The 19,962-nt window shown below is 34.8% G+C and overlaps 4 protein-coding genes across 4 annotated transcripts; 1 reads left to right on the plus strand and 3 right to left on the minus strand.

Annotated features, from left to right (window-relative positions):
• Positions 1-2,426: 2,426 nt before the first annotated feature.
• LOC18021284 (scarecrow-like protein 32) lies at positions 2,427-3,677 on the minus strand. The gene has a single exon (XM_006404023.1). The coding sequence runs from the start codon at positions 3,675-3,677 to the stop codon at positions 2,427-2,429; it is 1,251 nt and encodes a 416-aa protein (XP_006404086.1).
• Positions 3,678-6,003: 2,326 nt separating this feature from the next.
• On the plus strand, positions 6,004-6,477 carry LOC112087817 (alpha/beta-gliadin MM1-like). Its single transcript, XM_024157823.1, has one exon. It carries the CDS (start codon positions 6,004-6,006, stop codon positions 6,475-6,477), a length of 474 nt encoding a protein of 157 aa, XP_024013591.1.
• A 6,941-nt stretch (positions 6,478-13,418) lies between these two features.
• LOC18021285 (LOB domain-containing protein 38) lies at positions 13,419-14,634 on the minus strand. Its single transcript, XM_006404024.2, has 2 exons — positions 14,256-14,634; positions 13,419-14,163 (listed from the first exon to the last, which is right to left on the minus strand). Exons 1-2 carry the CDS (start codon positions 14,437-14,439, stop codon positions 13,619-13,621), a joined length of 729 nt encoding a protein of 242 aa, XP_006404087.1. The 5' UTR covers positions 14,440-14,634; the 3' UTR covers positions 13,419-13,618.
• A 3,604-nt stretch (positions 14,635-18,238) lies between these two features.
• Positions 18,239-19,249, minus strand: LOC18021286 (zinc finger protein AZF1). The gene has a single exon (XM_006404025.2). The coding sequence runs from the start codon at positions 19,093-19,095 to the stop codon at positions 18,418-18,420; it is 678 nt and encodes a 225-aa protein (XP_006404088.1). The 5' UTR covers positions 19,096-19,249; the 3' UTR covers positions 18,239-18,417.
• Positions 19,250-19,962: the final 713 nt, after the last annotated feature.

Genomic DNA, 19,962 nt, shown 5'->3' on the forward strand with positions numbered 1-19,962 from the left:
TAGGAAATCAAATATTATGAAACAAGAAAAAAAACTTAAAAAATCAACTATAATGAAACAGAGGAAGTATAAACTAAATTTAGCACTAGTTTGCAAAAATGACGTGGTACTAAGAACATCCACAACGAAGATGTTTAGATCGATGTTTAACTCAAAAAATAAATCTAAAATAAAATAAATTGAAGAAGCGATGCTTAAATAAAAGAGTTAAATGACTGAATACCAATGGATGAAAATTAAATTTAGGAAATAGGAAACATAGTTTATAAACGAAGTAAATACAATTTACCAAATTCATGGTATCCAGAAATGCCCCTACATTTATGAAAAGAAGTCTTTGCAAAAGCATTTATTGCTTATTCTTTTTGTGGGGACAGACAATATTAAAGTACAATGGAATTTTGAAGAGATCCTATACTATTTGGCCTCCTAATCTTGACTGTCCATTAAAAATTTTTTAGAATTTTTTTTATCTCCGTTAGCGTACAAAAATGAAACCAGATAGTTTACCTTCCATATTAATGGTGATAACATTGTTGTCTGCATAACCATTTAGAGAAGTTAAACACAGAAAGATAAAGAGAATTATTATAAAAATATTGTCAGATAACTTAACATACACTGATAATATGGTTGCTTTATGTTTTTGTTGTCATTGTATAACTGAATGTATATAATAAAATAAAGATATTGACAGATAACTTAATGAGGCCAATATCCTTAGATGGTTAGAGGAACTCGTACTCAGGAAGAGGTAAATAGGATTATTACTTTTGATTAGTAAAGTGTGTTGTTATCTGATTAACATAGTTAATTGTTAACAGTTAATTGTTAACATTATAAGTTATCTAATAAATTATGTTATCTGATATGTTGTTTATTGTTATCAGAGAAATCTGGTTCTGATTTATCATCTAGTATTGTATTTAAAAATGTTCATCGTATAGGTGGATATAAATCTTAAATACTTAGTTATCCATAGATCTGTTATGGTTATTGAGTTAACAGCTGAGAGTGCATTTTGGTAATTTTGTTTGCAGATAACTTGATTGTCAGCTCATGTGTAATGTAAACGCAAATATGCTAGTTAACCCCAACTCAAAGACTCGAAGGGAAACATACAACACAACCAGCCTAAAAGTATGTGTAACTTTTTCAAATATAATGTTTATCTGACCAGATAACTTGTTTGTGGAGAAAACAACAAAAACAAAGAGTATAAAAGTCGATCTCGTCTTTCCAAAGCAGCTACAAGATCTTGGATTATGCTAAATTTTTGATATGTAATGATTCTTTGGCCCCAAGGCTTATCTCCGGCGGATACAATCCTTTTCGGTAAATCGGTTACCGACATCTGCAAAAAACTCCAACCAATAAAATGAAATCAAAATCCTTTAATCAAAGATAAACAGAATAGAGATGGTGCTAGTCATATTACCTTCAATGCGGCTTGACTTTCTGAATTTCCTCTGACAAATCAATATCATGCACAAATTTATGCTCGTCGGCGACACTAAAAATCGATAGGGGTTTTTTTTAGAGAACAGATACAATGGCAATTTATTCTTTAGTATAAAAATCATATGCTCTTACCCCAACTAAAAATATTTAATTTTTAAAAATTAAAAATCTCCAAGAATTGGATATTGTTGTCGTGCGAATTGACACACACAACAAATATTGGGCTCCATCTCATAGCAAAAAGAGATATGAATGCATATTTGAATAGGGATTTGTATGTTTTTTTATCATGAACAGTTTACATGAACAGTAAAATGTTTTTAAGGAATTAATTTTCATAGTTTCTATAGGCAATTGGTGCAATTACTCTAAATCAAATCAAATAAGCATCGATGCTTTAGGGTACGTGGGGTTTGTTTATTGGATAAATAGAAAAGAAGTAATGTTTATGGGTATTTGTTTTCTCTCTCCTCATTTTCTCTTTTCTCCTTTTCTTTTTCTTCATTTTCTCTCTTTTCCTTCTCTTAAATTTAATATTATTTTATTACTAAGCATTCCTAAATCGATGTTAGCGCTCTAATAAATGACGTGGTACTATATAACCGGTGACATAATCGTAAAAAGTAAAAAGTTACTTTTGTGCGTCGTCATTTTTGCAAACAATATATGATTTCGATGTCCTTTAAACAAATGGCATGTTATTTTATTCAATGACACCCTATTGTAATTAGGTTATTTGATTACAAGAGTGAAAAACAATAATTATTTCTTGTTGAAGATTTTGCCATTGTATCATTTGCAAATAGGTGCCAAATTTAAGCTAACCCTTGAATTTAACAATGTGTTTTAAATCTTCAATCAAAGTAATACTGAAACTAGACTAAAAGAAATAATAAAAATTGTAATTAGATCAGAAATCAGAGCAATACTAGTCTACTACTATCCAATCAATTAATCAAACCCGATTAAACCGGTACCCAAACAGTAGCAAACACAACACTATGACCTTTCCACGTCAGCACAAGACTCTCGTCGTCATCGTCCTTCTTCATCCCCCATCCAACGCCGTGCTCCTCCAGCATCGCCTTCAAATCAGCAACCGCCTCTTCCTTAACCCTAACGCCACCGAACTCAGCTTCTCTCATCCTCTCAATCCACCGTCTCTTCGTCTCCGTTCTCTCCACCCTCTCCGCACCTTCCTTCGCCACCACGTTTTCTATCTTCCAGCTTATCTCCGCCTCGTACCACCGTCTCTTCTCGCTCACAAACGTGTCCGTCGTATCAAAAGGGATCCAGAAGTAGTTAAACGCCGATCTCAACCTCGAAACAAGATCCTCCGATGTGAGATCCGCGTCTTCTTCTATTAGGGTTACGATCGTTGGGTTCAAAGAACGAAGCTGTTTCAAGAAAATGTTCCGGAGAGATAAAGACGAAGAAGAAGGAGTTAGGGTTTCGTCTGGGATGTAACGGAGCATCATGTGACAGTTAACGACGAGTGCTTCGTTGAACGAAAAAGGGTAGATTCGTAATTGTTGGAGTAAGGAGGAGAAGCCATCGGAGTGTGTCGAAGGTATGATTGAGAACTCCATTTCTATGTTTCTCGTGGTGGCGAAGTTTACGAGTTTTGATCCGAGCTCTTCGTAAGAGACGTTGATGAACGGAGGGAAGGTGGAGGAAGAGACGACGGTGAGTTTTAGAAGCGGAGGTTTGTTGAGTTTGCTTGCCATGGCGTCTATGAGAGTAGGGATTTGCATACAGTGAGTCAAACTTAAGTCAACGATGTGAACCGTAGAGTAACCTTCCACGGCGGTTAAGATAGCCGCGTTGGCCGCGATGTAACCGAACCGGTGCCAGGGAGTGAGGTCGACGAAGCCGGCGAGCTCCACGACTGAGAACCGGTGGAGTTCAGTGGCTGGCGGTTGGAAGACGGTGGAGAAGAGTGTGGGGGATTTGGTGACGGCGCGTGAGAGTAACGCGCGGACGAAGGCGGAGGTGAGGCGTTTGGTGGAGGAGTCGCCGTCTTGTGGGGCGATGTTGTTGAGGACCCAGAGGATTTGGTGAGACAATGCGGCGTCGTTTGAGTCTATGGCGGTGGCGCAGTGGAGGAGGAGCTGTTCCATGAAGCTGGCGTGGCCGCCGCCGCCGCCGCCGCCGCCGGAGCGTAGGGATTTGGGAGGAGGGAATCGGGTCGGGTTGAGAATCCGGGTTTTGGTCATTTGAGTCCGGTTTTGCAGAACTGTTTTCATATATTAATCTCTTCCTCTTGTGGTTTGTGAAACAAAAAGAACAATAAGAGTAGGGAAGGTGGAGAAAATGACATATCCATAATTTTATGTATATGTTTGGTTATTAAATTAATTTTTGAGTATTTGAATTTTCTGAAAAGTGAGGAATAGAGAGAAAGGAGACAAATGAGAGGGATGAAGAATGAAAGAGACGAGACATGCAGGACAGAGTCGTGTATGTAGTAACCTTATCATTGGGAAACGCACCGTTTCGGTCGTTTATGTAAGACACAAATCTATGCAAGAGCAGCTTTTTTTCAATATATAAGATATATATAATCTAGGCATCTAGCTAGCTGATGAGTGTCTCTTTGTATACTTCTATATTTGTGTAATATATGTCTGAAATAGCTAAATATAGGAATCTATATAGGGTGCACTTTGTGAACAATATAGTGATTTTGGGGAAAGTATTATTGACTAGAATCATAGTAAGTTCCATAAATATGTGATACAATGAAGTTTATTATAGTTATAGAAAGAATAATACAGAAGGGGAAAACTGAAAAGGAGTACTGCTTGAAGGTGGGTGACATGTGAGTAAGTGGCAGGGTTTGTATTGTATTTATTTGTGTAAGTACGGCTGAGTTTTTTTGTCATCTAGGTTGCTATTATTCTCCTTTTCGCCGCACTATCGCATTCATAAATAAAATCACTGCATATGCACTTTTCAAAAACGAAAAATATATACTCCCTCTGTTTAGAATTATTTGATGTTTCAGAAGTTTTTTTTGTTCAGAATTATTTGATGTTTTCATTTTTCAATGCAAAATTTAATGAATTTTTATAGTTTTTGATATTTTATATTCTGCAGATTGTCTTTTTATTGGCTGAATGATATTTAAATAGATTATAAATAATATTTTTAGTATAGGAAAAATAAAAATTAAATGAATCTTTAAACTGTGTGCAAAAACCTTAAACATCAAATAATTCTGAACAGAGAGAGTATAAATTAAAACCACACGATTGATTATATGATACTGGTCCGTCTGTACTGAGCATTTTGGACATTATTAAATTCAAAATTTAGATGTCGAAACAATCTATATGGATTATGGAGCATAGGAACTTGGAAATTTAATTAATAATAATAATAATTGTTATTTGAAATGCTGTTTGAAGTTGAATATGTCCATATTTAGAAAAATTACAAACCTGTCTAGCAATATAGACTATACATCTCTGATCTCTCGTAATAGTTGTGTGGAATAAAATTGAACTAGACTTATACAGACAGAAATGTTAGGAAGGATACGAGAAGGATAACATACATTTAAGTGGGGGCTACAAAAATGAATAAAATCGTTATAAATTTAGGAATATTTGAGCCAATGAAGGAGATTTTTGGGCCTCATCATGATGAGTCTTGAGACAGATTGAACCCTGATCAATTTCACTGAATATTTTCGCGTTTTGACAATATATGCATTTTGAATATATACAATCGAAGAATGTATTAGAAACTGTACGAATTAATGTATTAGAAATTGTACGAATTAATTGTGCATAATTTTTTTTGTGAATACCTTTGTCTCGACGTTGAAAAATCATTCTTAAATCCACTAGATCACTTCGCTGAGCTTCTTTCCCTCTCTAAAATTCTATGTTAATGCTTGAAAACCGCCAATCAGAACAAATACTTTGCCATCACCTAATTCAAGTAACTTATCTTCATCAATACTGAAATTCTAAACACCTTTCATCCATCTTGAATGGAATTATTAGGTATAGATTTATGTATTGAGTTGGTTATGTCAAGCCGGTTTGTTACTTGTTTAATTCTATGAACACAAAATTTTCAACAAGCTTACAAGAAAACAGTTAATTGGCGACGACATTTAGCGACTGATTTGGCAGTTGCTACCTGTTACGACTAATTGGCGACTGATTTGCCTCCAATTTACGTCTCATAAAATTCAGTCGGTAATTAGTCGCTAATTAGCGACTAAGTAAAACAGTCGTAACTTGGTCAGTATTTAACGACTAATTTAACGACTAATTTACGGTAGTCGGGAATTGGTGACTACTTTGCGACTACATTTCGGCCCAAAATATAAAAAAAAATGTAAACAAAGCCCAAATCCATTTAAACACTCGAGAAATCTCACCAAAAATTCGAGAACCCTAACCACTTAACAAAAATTCCCCAAATTCCTTCGACGAAACCCTAATCCCCTTTCTCTCCCAACCCAGAAATCTCACCAAAAATCCCCAAATCCCCAATTAGCAACTTTCGTTCTTCAACGATTAGAGGATGGGTGGTCGTGGTGGAAGGAAGAGAGGACGAGGCAGAGGAGGTGTGGCACCGTCGCAAGCCAGATCGTCGTCGCCTCTGCCAGGTCGTTACGACTTCACGCCCTCGCCATCGCCGCCGGTTGTCCCCACGCAGCAACCATCAGTATCCGTGAGGGATTATCCACCACCGGCGCAGTTGTTCCCGAACTCGCAGAATCCACATCGAGGACCAGAGTCTCGATCTCACGAGCAACCATCTCCACACGGTCAACAGCAACCATCTCCACGCGGTCAACAGCAACCTGTCTCTCAACAACAACACGAGCAAGCTTCTGACGCTCAAAGTGTATTTCCGGAAGAAGAAGAAGAAGCTCTATTCTCGGTGAATCTAGCGGAAGACCAGCAACGAATTCTCAATGCCTTGCTCACTCAGCCTGGCAGGGAAGCATACACCACAGTCCTCTCTCCCATAAAGAAGCCGAACACAACATAGTATGATTTCAAGTAATCTAATTGCATAGTTTAGGGTTTTTTGGCTAGAATTTGTATGATTGTTTAGAGTTGTTAGGGTACTTGGCTTAGAATTGTTATGATTTAGGGTTTAGAGTTGTTATGGTACTTGGCTTAGATTTGTTAGAATTGTTATGGTACTTAGCTTAGATTTATGGACTTGGTATAACTTTTGTTAGCTTCGATTTATGGACTGTTTATTTTCTTATCTTAGTATTGGGTTTAGGATTGTAACTGTTTCTTTACTTTATTGTGTGCTTGCAGGTTTGGGCGTGACAAGTCTTCCCTTACTCGGAAGATAACAAAAAATTTATGTAACAAGTTCGATGGCCCATTTTATAGCTGGACATGTGTGCCTCGGGAGAGACAGGAAAGATTTTTTGTTGAATTCGCGGTAAGGTTCTCTATCCATATTCTCCTTTTTTGTGTTGATACATATGAGCCATTTGTTTTTTATTGCTCACTAACATCATCTTCTCTATTTTTTTGGTAGAAAACCCACACTTGGGATCCTTTATTAACCGGTGTGGTTCAAGAAAGGTTTGAGAGAGTATGTCTCCTCCGGATGAAAGACATGGTCAGCAAGGTTAGGGCTTCTCGAGAACAACCAAACTGGACTGGAGATACTCTTTGGAAACAAATGACAGAGTATTGGGACACTGAAGAAGCCAAAGAGAAGAGTTCCACCACATCAGCTGCTCGGATGTCTGAGCATAATGGACTTGGTCCTCATGTTCACTTCTCAGGGCAGAATTCATGCCTCCAAATCCAACAAGAAATGGTAAGTATATCAATTTTTAACTTTCTCATAAGTTATATATCATTTTTAGTCAGATGGGAACTAACTCTTTCTTTATATTGTTATCATTTCAGGAAGAAGAGTTGGAAAGACCGGTGAGCCTTGGTGAAGTTTTCATCAAGGTTCATACAAAACGAGATGGAACGTTTGTAGACCGAAAGTCCAAGACTGTGGCTGAGGCTTATAGGAAGAACCTGGAATCCAAGTTGGCAATTCGCGGGATAGACTCAGAGACTTCAGATGGTACTTCACCATCGTTGGGGCTAACCATAGAAGAGGAGAATGAGATTTTTCTTCAGGTAAAGTCTTCGTTTTTTATTTTTGATGTGTTCTTTTATATTATGCTTTGCTTCTATAGCTTTCAAGTTGTTATTTTGTTTGATGCTTTGATGTTAATATATATGCATTGATGCTTTGATCCTTATTTTGTTTTTGCAGTCGACTTTCATAAATGAGCGAGGTATTCCTTATGGAATTGGAAGTCTTTCAGAGACACATGTCAATGGAAAGAGGAAAAGCTCAGGAAGCTCTTCAACATACAAGGGATTAGAAGAGCAGCTACAAGAAGCTCATCGCAAAATAGAAGAACAAGCGGCTGAGAACTCCAAGCGTGAAGCAGAGCAACAAGCCAAGCTGGACAAGTTATCTATGGTGGAGAAGTATTTGACTGAAACTGATCCAAAGTTCATGGATTTTTTGGCTGCAAATCAAACTCTTCCAAGTGATCAAACTCACTCTTAAGGTTTTTCTATGTCTCTTTTTTAAGTATCTCGGCTCACTCTTTTGAACTTATCTCAATGGTTAAGTATGTAACCATTTGATCTTTGTTTAGTACCTTTTGGAACAATGGTTTTATGTCTTTTTTTTAAACAATGGTATTATGTAATATAATGACTTTTTGCATTTTACATTTGAATATTTTTTTGCTGTTAAATTGTTATTTAAAATGTAGAATGGATTCAAATTATCAGATTTGGAAGAATCTAATCGTAAAACTAGATTTTGTTTTCATTTATTGAAGCCGTCGCAATGCAGTCGTAAATCAGTCGGAATACAGTCATAAATACGTCGCAAAACAGTCGTTAAATTGCACCAAATATCATTCAATTATCGAACCATATGGTCGCCATTCAGTCGCAAAAACAGTCGTCAATCAGTCGCTAAGGTAACGACTACTTTGTGACTGATTAACTTCGTCAACATTTAGTTGTTATTCAGTCGGTATTTGGCGACTGATAGGCGATTAATTGATTTAGCGACTCAATATTAGCGACTGATGTTATTAGTCGGAACTCGGTCATAAATTTAGTGTTAGCGACTAATTAGCAACTGTATATGAGGTCGCTAAATCTCTATTTTCTTGTAGTGTATCTATATAAGCGTTTATATGTCTTCAAGCAAATTGCCCACTTTACACCGCAAAATGTTGCTTGCGTGCAACAGAAGGAAGCCGAGCTCTCTTCTCTCCCATTGGTTCATTTATCTCATCACTATACAAAATAGTCGAAAATTCCGACAGACAGTTTACGCACGATGAATAACATAACAGATGCCGTTTAAAAAAAAAAAAAAAGAAAGAATAACGTAACATATACTGTACTTCGATTAACTAGACATGCCCACGAGCCACCTAACGGAGCTTCATAAGTATCGTCCATTGGGCTTAATCAAAATATTACATAGTGAAATTTCAAGCCCATCTGGGCTATTAAATTATTTGTAATAACTTCTTTCTTTTCCGATAATATACAAGTAGAGAGCATGTCCTTTTCTTCTAATTTTTTTTTGCTAAACTGAGAGCATGTCCATTGCCATTGCCATACTATATTGGAAAGTAAAAAAAATTATACTTAGACCATGATTAGTGAACTCCTCTGAAATATTTATCCAGAACTATAAAATACTTTTTTTTTGAAATTCGAAAATTAAAAAAAAAATCATTCAATCATATCGTACCACCTGGATAAGAATTGGGTTCTTTAAAATCATCGAACCGATCTTTCATAATTGAGCTTTAATTATTTTTTTTTAATTTTAAAATATTTATGAACTCGAGCCATGAATCCCTAATGGACATGCTCTTATCCTCTTAATTTTTCACTTTTTCTCCAACAATTACTAATTTAGAAGTGAACAATGGAATTTGAAACTCATGTTCCTGTTAATGCCTTTCGTTTTCTAATTTGCAGTAAAAACACATTTAGAGACCGTTCAATTAACTGATTAGTCACTGACAGTTGACCAACGGTATTAATGGTCATTAGATGATTAGTAACGTAGCAAAGTAAAATTCACAAGAGTGACAAGACAACAATTTTATTTATAATATTCCGAAAAAAAAAAGATTAGTCAAATATCGGACGCTATTGTAGGGCCCAAAGGTAAAGAGTGGATAATATGTTCCAGCGATGAGGGAACCAGTCACGTGAAAGTCACGTGTCGGATCCACTTAACTTAAGAGTCCTTGTCGCGATCTCTCCCAAATCTTCACCGATCCGCTCCTCCAAAGTCTCGTTGACATTTACAAAAACACCCTTCACAAAAGATTATGATTCGCAATCCGCAAAAGATGTTTGTGACGTTATTTACTCAATCATACTATAAAACTTGAATCAATCAGACATTAGAAGAATCGATAAAGAAAAACGACTTGAGTAATCTTTTTTTTTTGTCAAACTCTTTTTTTTTGCGTTATCAAAAGAATATCCGATGAGTAAAGATATGTACGGCGAATGAAAGCTTTGAAGGGGCAAGATAGCTCTTGTGTCCTCTCCTTACTCGAATAAGATCACAAAAAACCCTAAATCTGCCTGTTCATGGACGAAAAATGTAGACTAAGTTTTATGATAATCTCGATTGATAACAATAACAATTGTTAGATAGATTGTGAATTTGTGATATTGATCCGCAGGAAAAAAAAAATGTTAACTCTTGAAATAGCAAATAACGATATCAAGATTTATGGGTGCCACCTCGATTTTGAGTTATTGATTAGTGATTTAATATTCTATTTAGTCTTTAGATTTTATTAATTTTTTCGTTTTATCATTTTGATGTTCCACAGCGCGCATATTGTTTATTGTTTATTCACCTTCGTGATTTTTTTATTGATCACCATAATTTTGGAATATGGAAAAAATATTTCACAATCATATATGATGAGTACTATTATGAGCGTTTAATTAAATGTAGGTAGCTATATTGGTCGTTGAGTGGGTTTCAAATGAGAGAAGCTCTAGAAGGTAGCTAGCATTCGGAACTTTGTAAGGGAGGAAATTGATTACCAGCTTTGAAATATATCACCATTAGTATAATTTCCAATGATACTATAAATTTAATATCAAAATGACTCAATCCTTATCTAATGGAGCAATTTAAACTCTAAGTTGGAAACGAGAAATTCAAACATAAGGTTTTAATTTTTTTTGTGATTTATTTAGAGTAAACAAATATATTTATACAATAATTTGTAATATTATTAGAAACATAAACTATTGATTAGTATGTAATAGAACAGAAAATTTTAAAAATATGGTGCTTAAGTACTTCTGAAACGAAAAATTTTACAATTAGTTTCCAAGACAAAACCAAAATATTTACGTTTACCATTTTTCTATTATAGTTGTTTTTTGTCGGCTAGGTTTTTCTTAATAGATTAAATCTCATTTTTAATAACTTAAAAAAACTCATTATTACGCTTAAATTCTTAATAACTAAACTTTTGTTTGTGTTCGAAAAGTTTTAGAAAACATCAAGTGGACTTACACCGACTGAAGTGGAGGAGGTGATGAATGTATCGGGCCCATCAGAAACTGCGGCTACTCGTGGCTTTTGAATGAAACACGAATCTTGCTATCGCTAATGTTATTTTATTCTCATTTATATGTTGGACTTATGTTTATCCAAATTATTTTATATCTTATTCGTCAATTAAAGTATAAGATAGTCGTCCAGTATCATTAGCTCCATTAAAGTAGAAAAGAAACATTTAGTTCCATAAAATTTGAAATTCATGATTAGACACTAATTAGATGTAATTAACGGAGGAGATTGAAAGTTGGATGATGTAAATAAGTCCCCACTTTCACATCTCAATATTCGAGAAGATCTTTCATTAAAATCCTCATATCGCGGAACACCAAACTGTATCATGTATTTTGTTGTTTATAGTTATATTTTCTTAGAAACCTTTTTTTTTAACTGAAAACTTATGAATCCTTAAATATATACATTTTTTTTCCTACAGGTTATATATCTACAATGTTCTTGCGTACAAATCATTTTAATTTTTTTATCGTAACTAAGAAAGCTTGATAAAACTGAGAGGTTTGTTGATGATAGGATTTGAGAAACAGGGAACGGACAAAACTGAAAATGCTAACAACTTAATCTAAAGAAAAGTCTGGTGGTCATAAAAAGAAGGGAGAGTGACGTGGACCACAAGCATTTGTTTGCCAAATGGTGGTTGGTCGAAAGTGTATTTTAACTTTTAAGTAAGACCCACTTCGTAAGATTTCCAAATCACTTCTTCTGTTCGAACAAAAATCCATCCTCGATTGAGTCCTTTCAATCCATCTTTCATTTCTTTTTTAGGATAAAATTTGACATGTTTTAAAGTTTTATTTTCTTACAAAAAAAGTCACATTGATGTGCAACATATATGTTTTATGTTTCTATTTTCTAAGGATCCGAATTAAACTTTTTTCTAATAAATAACTCAAATAAACAATATGAGTGTCTTAAATATCATCGATAAAAAAAATATAACATATAAGTTATTTATGTTCGATGAATTATGTGATGGATTAATTTTCATACAAATATGCTGAAGTTTCATCGTTATTTTTTAAAATCAAATCATGTTAAATATATATATTTCAGTTTCTTCTTCATTACTGAATTTCGAACTTGGGACCTCGCCAACACAATCCTAGCTTAAATGATCATTATCGGTTGAGTTACCAACGCCAAATCTAACTTTATGCTTTGTCATGACTAATATTTTACAATGACTCCACGATTATATATATTAAGCTACGATATATGATGTTGTAATCGTAGAAAATCATTGGATAGAAAACCCTTGTTACAAAAAAAAAAATCGTGTTTTTATTAGTTTGATATTCACGAATCCTAATCAAAATTATTTATAGGTTCAGGATGTTATTGGCCTATTTCATTGTTTCGACGCCATCATCCACAAAGCACAGTAGAAATACCGTATTATTAGTTTTTAATAAAACAAAATGCGAGGAGGAAGAAGAAGAAGAAAAATGAAAAAGATTGCTTTTAAAGATTCCATGAGGGTAAGGCGTGGAAAAAACGGCTCTTTGCGTCGTCCAAAAGCCGCCTCTCCCCAAAAAGCTTTCCCTTTATAAGTTATAACCCCAACTTTTTGGTTCAATATCCAACTACATGCATTATATAATCCATATCTATTATATACATACATTTTACGTTTATATAATATACTAATACGATGTACTTATGTAATGCATGCACCTAATTGTTTTCTCAGTTATAGGTTTTATATTTTCATGCTCCAAGTATTAAGTAGGCCAATCATAGAAATTGTATTTGACATTGATATGGGTAGAAGACGTGAGACATGCCATTAGAAGAGAGGATTCTAAAATTTTGGGATGTTAAAAAAGACCTCAAGATCGTCGTGAGTGAGTGAAGAAATACAATACATTATCAATTAGTAATAATTGTCGTATCTCGGAGACTATTATTATGTATTTTATGCATGTAGCTAAAGAGTTATGACAATAAACCCGGAGATAATATACGTTTATATATTCGAGGAGCAATGAAGATAATTATCAAATTAATACCAAGTTGAGCATATTATAATCATGTGTGTATACGCGACATGTTGGTCCTTAAAGAATCGAAGTATATTGGGTGCGTAGAATTGGCCGGTGCTTCTTATTTTGGAAGATGTGTATGCATTATGTATATATTGATTTCATCCGTGATTATTATCATTATTAATGTTGAATAAATCGATAAAAACAAAGAGTAAATTAATAGCAATAATTATCATTTATCGTACACATTATCATCGTCATCTTTTAAACTTAAAATTAAGGAGAATAATGGTTATGAAGTAAAACAGTATAATTATTACACCACCGACGGATTATCATTATTCTCTCAATTAATTTAATTACTTTGATTAATTTTTCTCATTAAGTAGGGAGAAAAAAATAACGTAATAGCCGGTGTGCCACATTTCCCAAAATATTACTCCACGAAAGGGCCAAAAAAAAAAAAGTTACTCAAAATTACATTTTAACCCCAAAATCAAAAACGACACCGTTCACGCGAAAAGGTTGAGCAACTTTGTCGTTTCTCCTCCTCCGCGTACGAACCGTTCACCGGCGGAGTTATCAAACGACGCCGTCGTAACGGATTCAGCTGAGTACATCGACGGTGTTTCCGGTCGACCCATTTCTTCCTTAATCGGAAAAGTAGGGATTAGAGAGAGATCTAGCTCCGACGAGTGGTTTAGTTGCTGTTGCTGTTGCTCCGACGCTAATCGTTTACGTTTCGGCGGAGAAGCCGTCGATCTGGATCTAGAGCTCGAGAATCGAGAGTGGTGGTAGATATTCCGGTCACCGGAATCATTCAACATTTCAGTGCAGATCTCGGATGCTTCGTCGGAAGTAGGAGACGGAAACCCCCCGAATCCTCCGCCGCCGCGTGTAAGAAGCTCCGGGATCGGTCTCAAGGAACCGCCGCGAAGAACCGTCTCAACCGCCGCTTGACAGATATTCCAATTCCCCGTCCACAACAACCCGACGGCGCCGTTAACCGGATTCACAGTTCTCCCACATGCTTCGTAGAGCAAGGACTGGAACAAAGCTGTAAATGACCAAAACACCCCTAAGATCAGGGAAAATGATACAAGCTGAGATCTGAAGGAGGTTTTGGTTTTGGTTAGAAGTAAGACTTACCAGGGCACTGAGATTCGGGGACGGAGGAGATGAAGGACATGAGACCGGCACGGCCGAAGAATTTAGCGACGAAGACGGTGGCGTGGCCTTGAGCTTCGGGGGATTCGATCCATTGGATACAAGGACGGAGGATGCAATTCTCGCTGCAACCTTTCCGGAGAACACGACAACCATTGCAACTCATGTTTTATTGATCAGATTCAATATGATTAATTTAAAATGTAATATATTTTCTCTTTCTCCTGGTTTGCTATTATCTGGGAGATTCACATGAATTTTTTGAAGAAAATGAAGAAGATTTGCTTTAGGTGCAAGAAAGAGATAGATATTTACTTAGAGAGAGAGAGAGAGAGAGTGGGACAAGGGATTGAATGTTTTTGGAAGCTGAAGCAGACCAATGTGTATATATATATATAGACACATTATGATACTTGTGTAGAGGAATGGGTCATGCTTGGTTTTATTTTATTTTATTTTAATTGGATAAAATTACAAATAAAATGCCTACCACTGCAACATATATAGTTATATATATAAATGTTGTTTAGCATATTTATTAGGAGATGAATTGAATTTTATATAATTAATTTGAGTAACAAGAAAAATTATATTGCAAAACAAAATGAATTACTACTACTAATTCAGTAATTTGTTTAGTTACGTTTATGAAAATAATAATAAAATAAAAGAAAAAGGACATGGTGTGTGGTTGTTGACTAGTTGGTGATGAGGAGAGAGAGAAGGAAAAGAGAGATTCCAAGGTGATGGGTGCGAACGGCTCCGTGTCTCCGCGAATAGTTGTGCCTCCTCAACCATTGGTTCTTTTATTTTTTTACTTCTTTCACAAAAATTATTATATTCATATTTTCTTTTTTATTTCATAGATTTGTGAATGTTGCGTCATGCGTGAACGATCTCGAGTATTTGATGACAGTTGCGCACACTTAAATAGCCTTGGGTTGACATTATGGTCCGATAAATTTTCTTTAGGTTGACATTATTGTAGAATTTTCAAGTTTTTGATTCATACACAACTTTCTCAGCTGTGTAGATGGGCGATTAGCGTAGATTATCAAATGCAATGTCTTACTTAAATTCAAGATTTATATACTTATCCAATCCTCGTTAAACTAATTTTGTCTTCTTATTTTTTGTCAAAGACTAAATTTGTTTCTCCACAAAAGAAAAAAAACCCATCCATTTCCTACTGATCTCTGCTTTTATGGTTCATGTATACGTAGACTTTGTAAACAATTAATTTACTTTATTAAACCAATAAAATCGTCTTGTTTAGGGTTAAGTCTAAGCTGACCTTTCAACAAAGCAAATCCACCATCTGACCCTTAAATCATCCTCAAGGGCTTTTGATAATTTTCTATATGAAAAAATATATTTTAGAAGTAGAGAGAGAGGCTTTTGTCTACGATGCTATCTCACGTGTGTGACCAAATCAAACATTAGAATAAGCATACATTATTAATCTTTACTTTCAGTCTGCTTTCTACTCTCTTATTTGGTAATGCGGTGAAACGGCGCCGTTATGATGGCTTACGTGGGTGTCCTTACCTACTCGGCAATTAGGCAAGTTTCCACTGAATGCCGCCGTCTGTATATATTTATTTAATTCCCATGACTTCATCATTCCATTAGTAATCTTTGAAATTTCATAAATGATCACTGAACTTTACGGGTTCTAAAATATCACATCTGTTTAGACATTTAAACAGTCGATCCACACCACTGAAACTCCACAGCTTTGATCAAGAACAGCAGATGGTGTTTTATGTGGTAAGATAATGTGATGTTATTTTATAACATGGAATTTACAAACATAACGAATGATTATGTGTGGAAATCAAAAATTTAAAATTTTAGAGGCGATACACAACTTTCAGAAGGAAAGATTACTTGAATTGTCTACATTCTAACTCATAAGAGAAAGAAGGAGATGATGATAAATTATCCAAAATCAGTGAGAGTTACCCAACCCAAGGAATTCCACATTTACTAAGGACTTAAGGAGTTGTTATGTAGGTATAAATCAAAAATCAATTATCCTCAAAAGTGAAATTATTTTTTAACTACTTTCAAAAGGTCAATCGAAATGGTATTACACTTTAAACCGATTAAAAAATGGCTACTCGACGGTTACTAGGTATGGAAATAATTAAATGGTAAAAATCTGAATTACTCATTAATTATAAAAAGAAAAGAAAAAGTAAATTGTTGTGAAAACTTAGAAACTTTATTAATCACTGGAATGTATATATAGAGTACATAGGGAATCTAGGTTAAGTACAATGCCCTGATGGGCCTAATGGGCCGGTATAAGAGTCCATATATGATATGTGTTATAACACTCCCCCTTGGACGAGTGAACCGGGTCAGCTACTCAATCGGGATCTCGATAATGCGCTGGGGAATGTTGCCTCATTAAAACCTTACCAGGAAAAACCCAGTGGGACAAAACCATGGTGAAGGAAAAAGAGTACAACACGCATTACTCCCCCTGATTGTAGCATCACTGCAGATCTCTAAGTCTATACATCGTCTAACATTTTCTAACTCTAACATGCACCTATGAGCTTTTGGCTGTGGACCAATTGGAGAAGCTTTGAATTACCGTATTATAAATTTATAACATATATTGATATCATATTTAGACAAATCTTCCTTTGTTCCAAAATCTGTTTCACGCAGAGTTCTGATTCAAAATTAACACCTGGGCTATTCATATAGTTGGGCTAAATTTTATCACCTATTAGATATGACCCACTATGGGATCTGCTACAGATTTCTTATGGTCCAAACAATGAGTCGTTGGTGCATTACACCATATGAGCAGAACCACTGCAAAAGTAATTTGGATATTATTGGATCATACGACTGCTTTAGGCCCCTTAACATACTTGCAAGTTACAATTTACCCAAGAAAATTGGTGAAATTCTTAAGTTTGCCTACAACTATGAACAAGACAATATTTGCCAATTGGCTAGAATTCCTATATTTCTAATGAAAATCTCTGATTAAAATGCTGATATGAAAATGTTTCACGATTGATGTTTTCCATGGCAACCCCGATTAGAACTGATTTATGAGTCACGCTAGGGATTTCAGCCGGACACAATTGTAGATTTCAGCCGGTTTACGATTCGACAATCAACATGGACAACTTAATTTTAGAATTTGTTTCAGTGATTATTTTAGAAAGTAAACTGGAATCAACATTTTAAATTTCAGAGATACAGTTTAAATGTTGAGAAAAAGGTAAAGAAGTCAATTTTCAGTGTCATAAAGGAAGTCAAGTATTTGTCTGTATATATGGCCATTTAATTCAGAGAATACCCAATATATATATAATTTTCTTCGGAATGATCTTTTTCTTAGAAGATTACTACATAAGAACTGAGATTGATTTGGACGTGTAAGATATTTCGTAACAAGTTTATAATAATAAATAGACTCCAAAAAACTCATGAAAACGAAATAATTCAGATTTATAAAAATATAATTTAAAGCGTGGAGGGAAGTGTGAGTGCCAACCAATTAAAAGATAATAGTAATCAAAGACGACAAGACACTTAAGGATTAGCTTCGTTAGGTACTACTAACCGATCTATCGCTACTTCAATAATTAATACAAACATAACCAAAACTAATACTATTTCTCCTATCAAAACATGTTAGTTCAAAATAGAAATTGATTATTTAAACATTAAAAATGATTAATTAAATATTTAATCGTAAGGAACAGATCACTTCAAGCTGGGAGTGACTGTCAGATTCACAGAAGTGGCTCCTTTGCTTGCGGAATTAGTAAATGAAAAATTCAACAAATAATGGGAAAAAAAAACAGAAGGAAATTTCCAAGAAACAGAAGTTTCATTATATTCCATTTCTTTTTTTAATTATTATTTCTTATCAAGGTAAAATATAATAAAAATCCAAATATATCCCCCTTTTTTACTTTGTATAAACAAAACCCAACAAAATCCAAACATTTGAAGATTTTTTCCCTTTTCGTATACGTAAGAAAGAAGAAAATTAATAATAATCCAAAGTCCACTCCAATCATTTTCATTACAGACTCAGCATCTCAGCTAATGATCGATCACTAGCTATAGCCGATCGGTAAAAAAATTTAAAAAAAGAAAAAAAAAATCATAACGCCGACTTTGTTTCTTCGCCGGAGAGTTGACTTTTTCCAAGTGTCTGATCGCTAAATACATCCAATACTTGATCAGCCGGTAAGTTCAGGTCAAACCCGTGATTATTACTACCGTTACCGTTACTGTTACTGTTACCGTTACCACCTTCGTAATGACACCGTTTGTGACCGCCCAATGCTTGACCAGAAGGAAACGACTTGAAACAGATAGAGCACTTATGAGTCTTCCCACTTTGACCAACTAAACCGTTACTAATATTTCCGTTATTAATAACGGAACCGTTACTGTTGTTATTACCCTCGTCGTTGCTGTTATTATTATTACTAACCGGTTTCCGGTGACTGGTTTTGTGTCCACCTAACGCTTGGTAAGACGGGAAAGATTTTCCACAGACGGAGCACTTGTAGTCTCGGTGGTGATGATCGGACGGTGGAGGAAGAGGAGGAGAGTGATGATGATGATCATCATCGGAGGAGCCACGAGCGAGCATAAGGAGACATAGAGCAAGATACTCTTCTTCAGAAGGAGGGTTTGATTGATCTATCATACGGTGGCGTTTTGTGCGTTTTCTTTTGGTCCATGAATCGAGATTTTCGGGCTCGGTTAGAAACGACGGAGGATCAGTGGTGGTGGTGGTGGAGGTCGGAGAATTGAGAGCTTCGAGAGCCATATTGTCTCTTGATGATTTAGAGAGAATTTTTTTTATGAAAGAAACAAAAAAGAGGAAAGAAAGATAAAAAGGATTAGAGAGAGTGAAGTGAGCTGGTGAAGGGGAGTGAGATGAGATGTGAGCACGTCTTTGTTATAATTTTTGGGTGATTAAGAGTGGGAACGTGGGCTCTAAGTGATCAAGTGGTGCCTTCTTCTCTTTATTTCTCCATATCCATTAATATCTCATCCTATTTCCCATCTTTCATAATTATGTATAAATATATTACTTACATACATTTTTAACAGCTTACTGTATACATAAATTATTTATATATAGAGATATCCATAAAACATATAAAGAACATGAAAATCCAGATTAAGTATGTATGATCGTTGCTAATATGTGAAAATGTTTTTAAAGATAAATAAACGACAAAAGAATCTGAAAAAAAGCTATCTTTTTCAACAACACCAGCTTATTTTCTTATAATGCTTAATCTAAGAATGACTATTTTAAAATGATTTGCGGTGTGGAAAAATCATGTAACTATATATGTATTAGAGTCTAACATCAAACTTTATTGAGAATCCGAAAAAAAGAAACACATTCACAAAGATGGAAAACTAAAGTACTTATCAAAGTTGTGCCAGTTTTGGCGATAGGTAGCAGTCCAAATCATGAGCTGATCTAGTTCAATTTATTCTCTTTTATTATTATTAGCAAGGATTTATATATATACTCGAGAAAGAGGACAATTACAAAAACAAAATCTACATGAATAATCAATTAACTCTTAAAAAATATTTACTAAAATTAAAAATCATCCCCACAAGATTTTACATCTTTGTGTTATTAAAAAGATGATACAAGTAACAATATTTTACT

This window comes from Eutrema salsugineum, unplaced genomic scaffold, assembly GCF_000478725.1.
Source record: "Eutrema salsugineum unplaced genomic scaffold, Eutsalg1_0 scaffold_16, whole genome shotgun sequence".
NCBI lineage: Eukaryota > Viridiplantae > Streptophyta > Magnoliopsida > Brassicales > Brassicaceae > Eutrema > Eutrema salsugineum.

Coding starts and splice junctions, on each gene's coding strand:
- LOC18021284 (XM_006404023.1), bottom strand. CDS start 3,677: ATGACCAAAACCCGGATTCTCAACCCGACCCGATTCCCTCCTCCCAAA.
- LOC112087817 (XM_024157823.1), top strand. CDS start 6,004: ATGGGTGGTCGTGGTGGAAGGAAGAGAGGACGAGGCAGAGGAGGTGTG.
- LOC18021286 (XM_006404025.2), bottom strand. CDS start 19,095: ATGGCTCTCGAAGCTCTCAATTCTCCGACCTCCACCACCACCACCACT.
- LOC18021285 (XM_006404024.2), bottom strand. CDS start 14,439: ATGAGTTGCAATGGTTGTCGTGTTCTCCGGAAAGGTTGCAGCGAGAAT. Junction 14,164..14,255: donor CCCCGAATCTCAGTGCCCTG/GTAAGTCTTACT, acceptor GGTCATTTACAG/CTTTGTTCCAGTCCTTGCTC.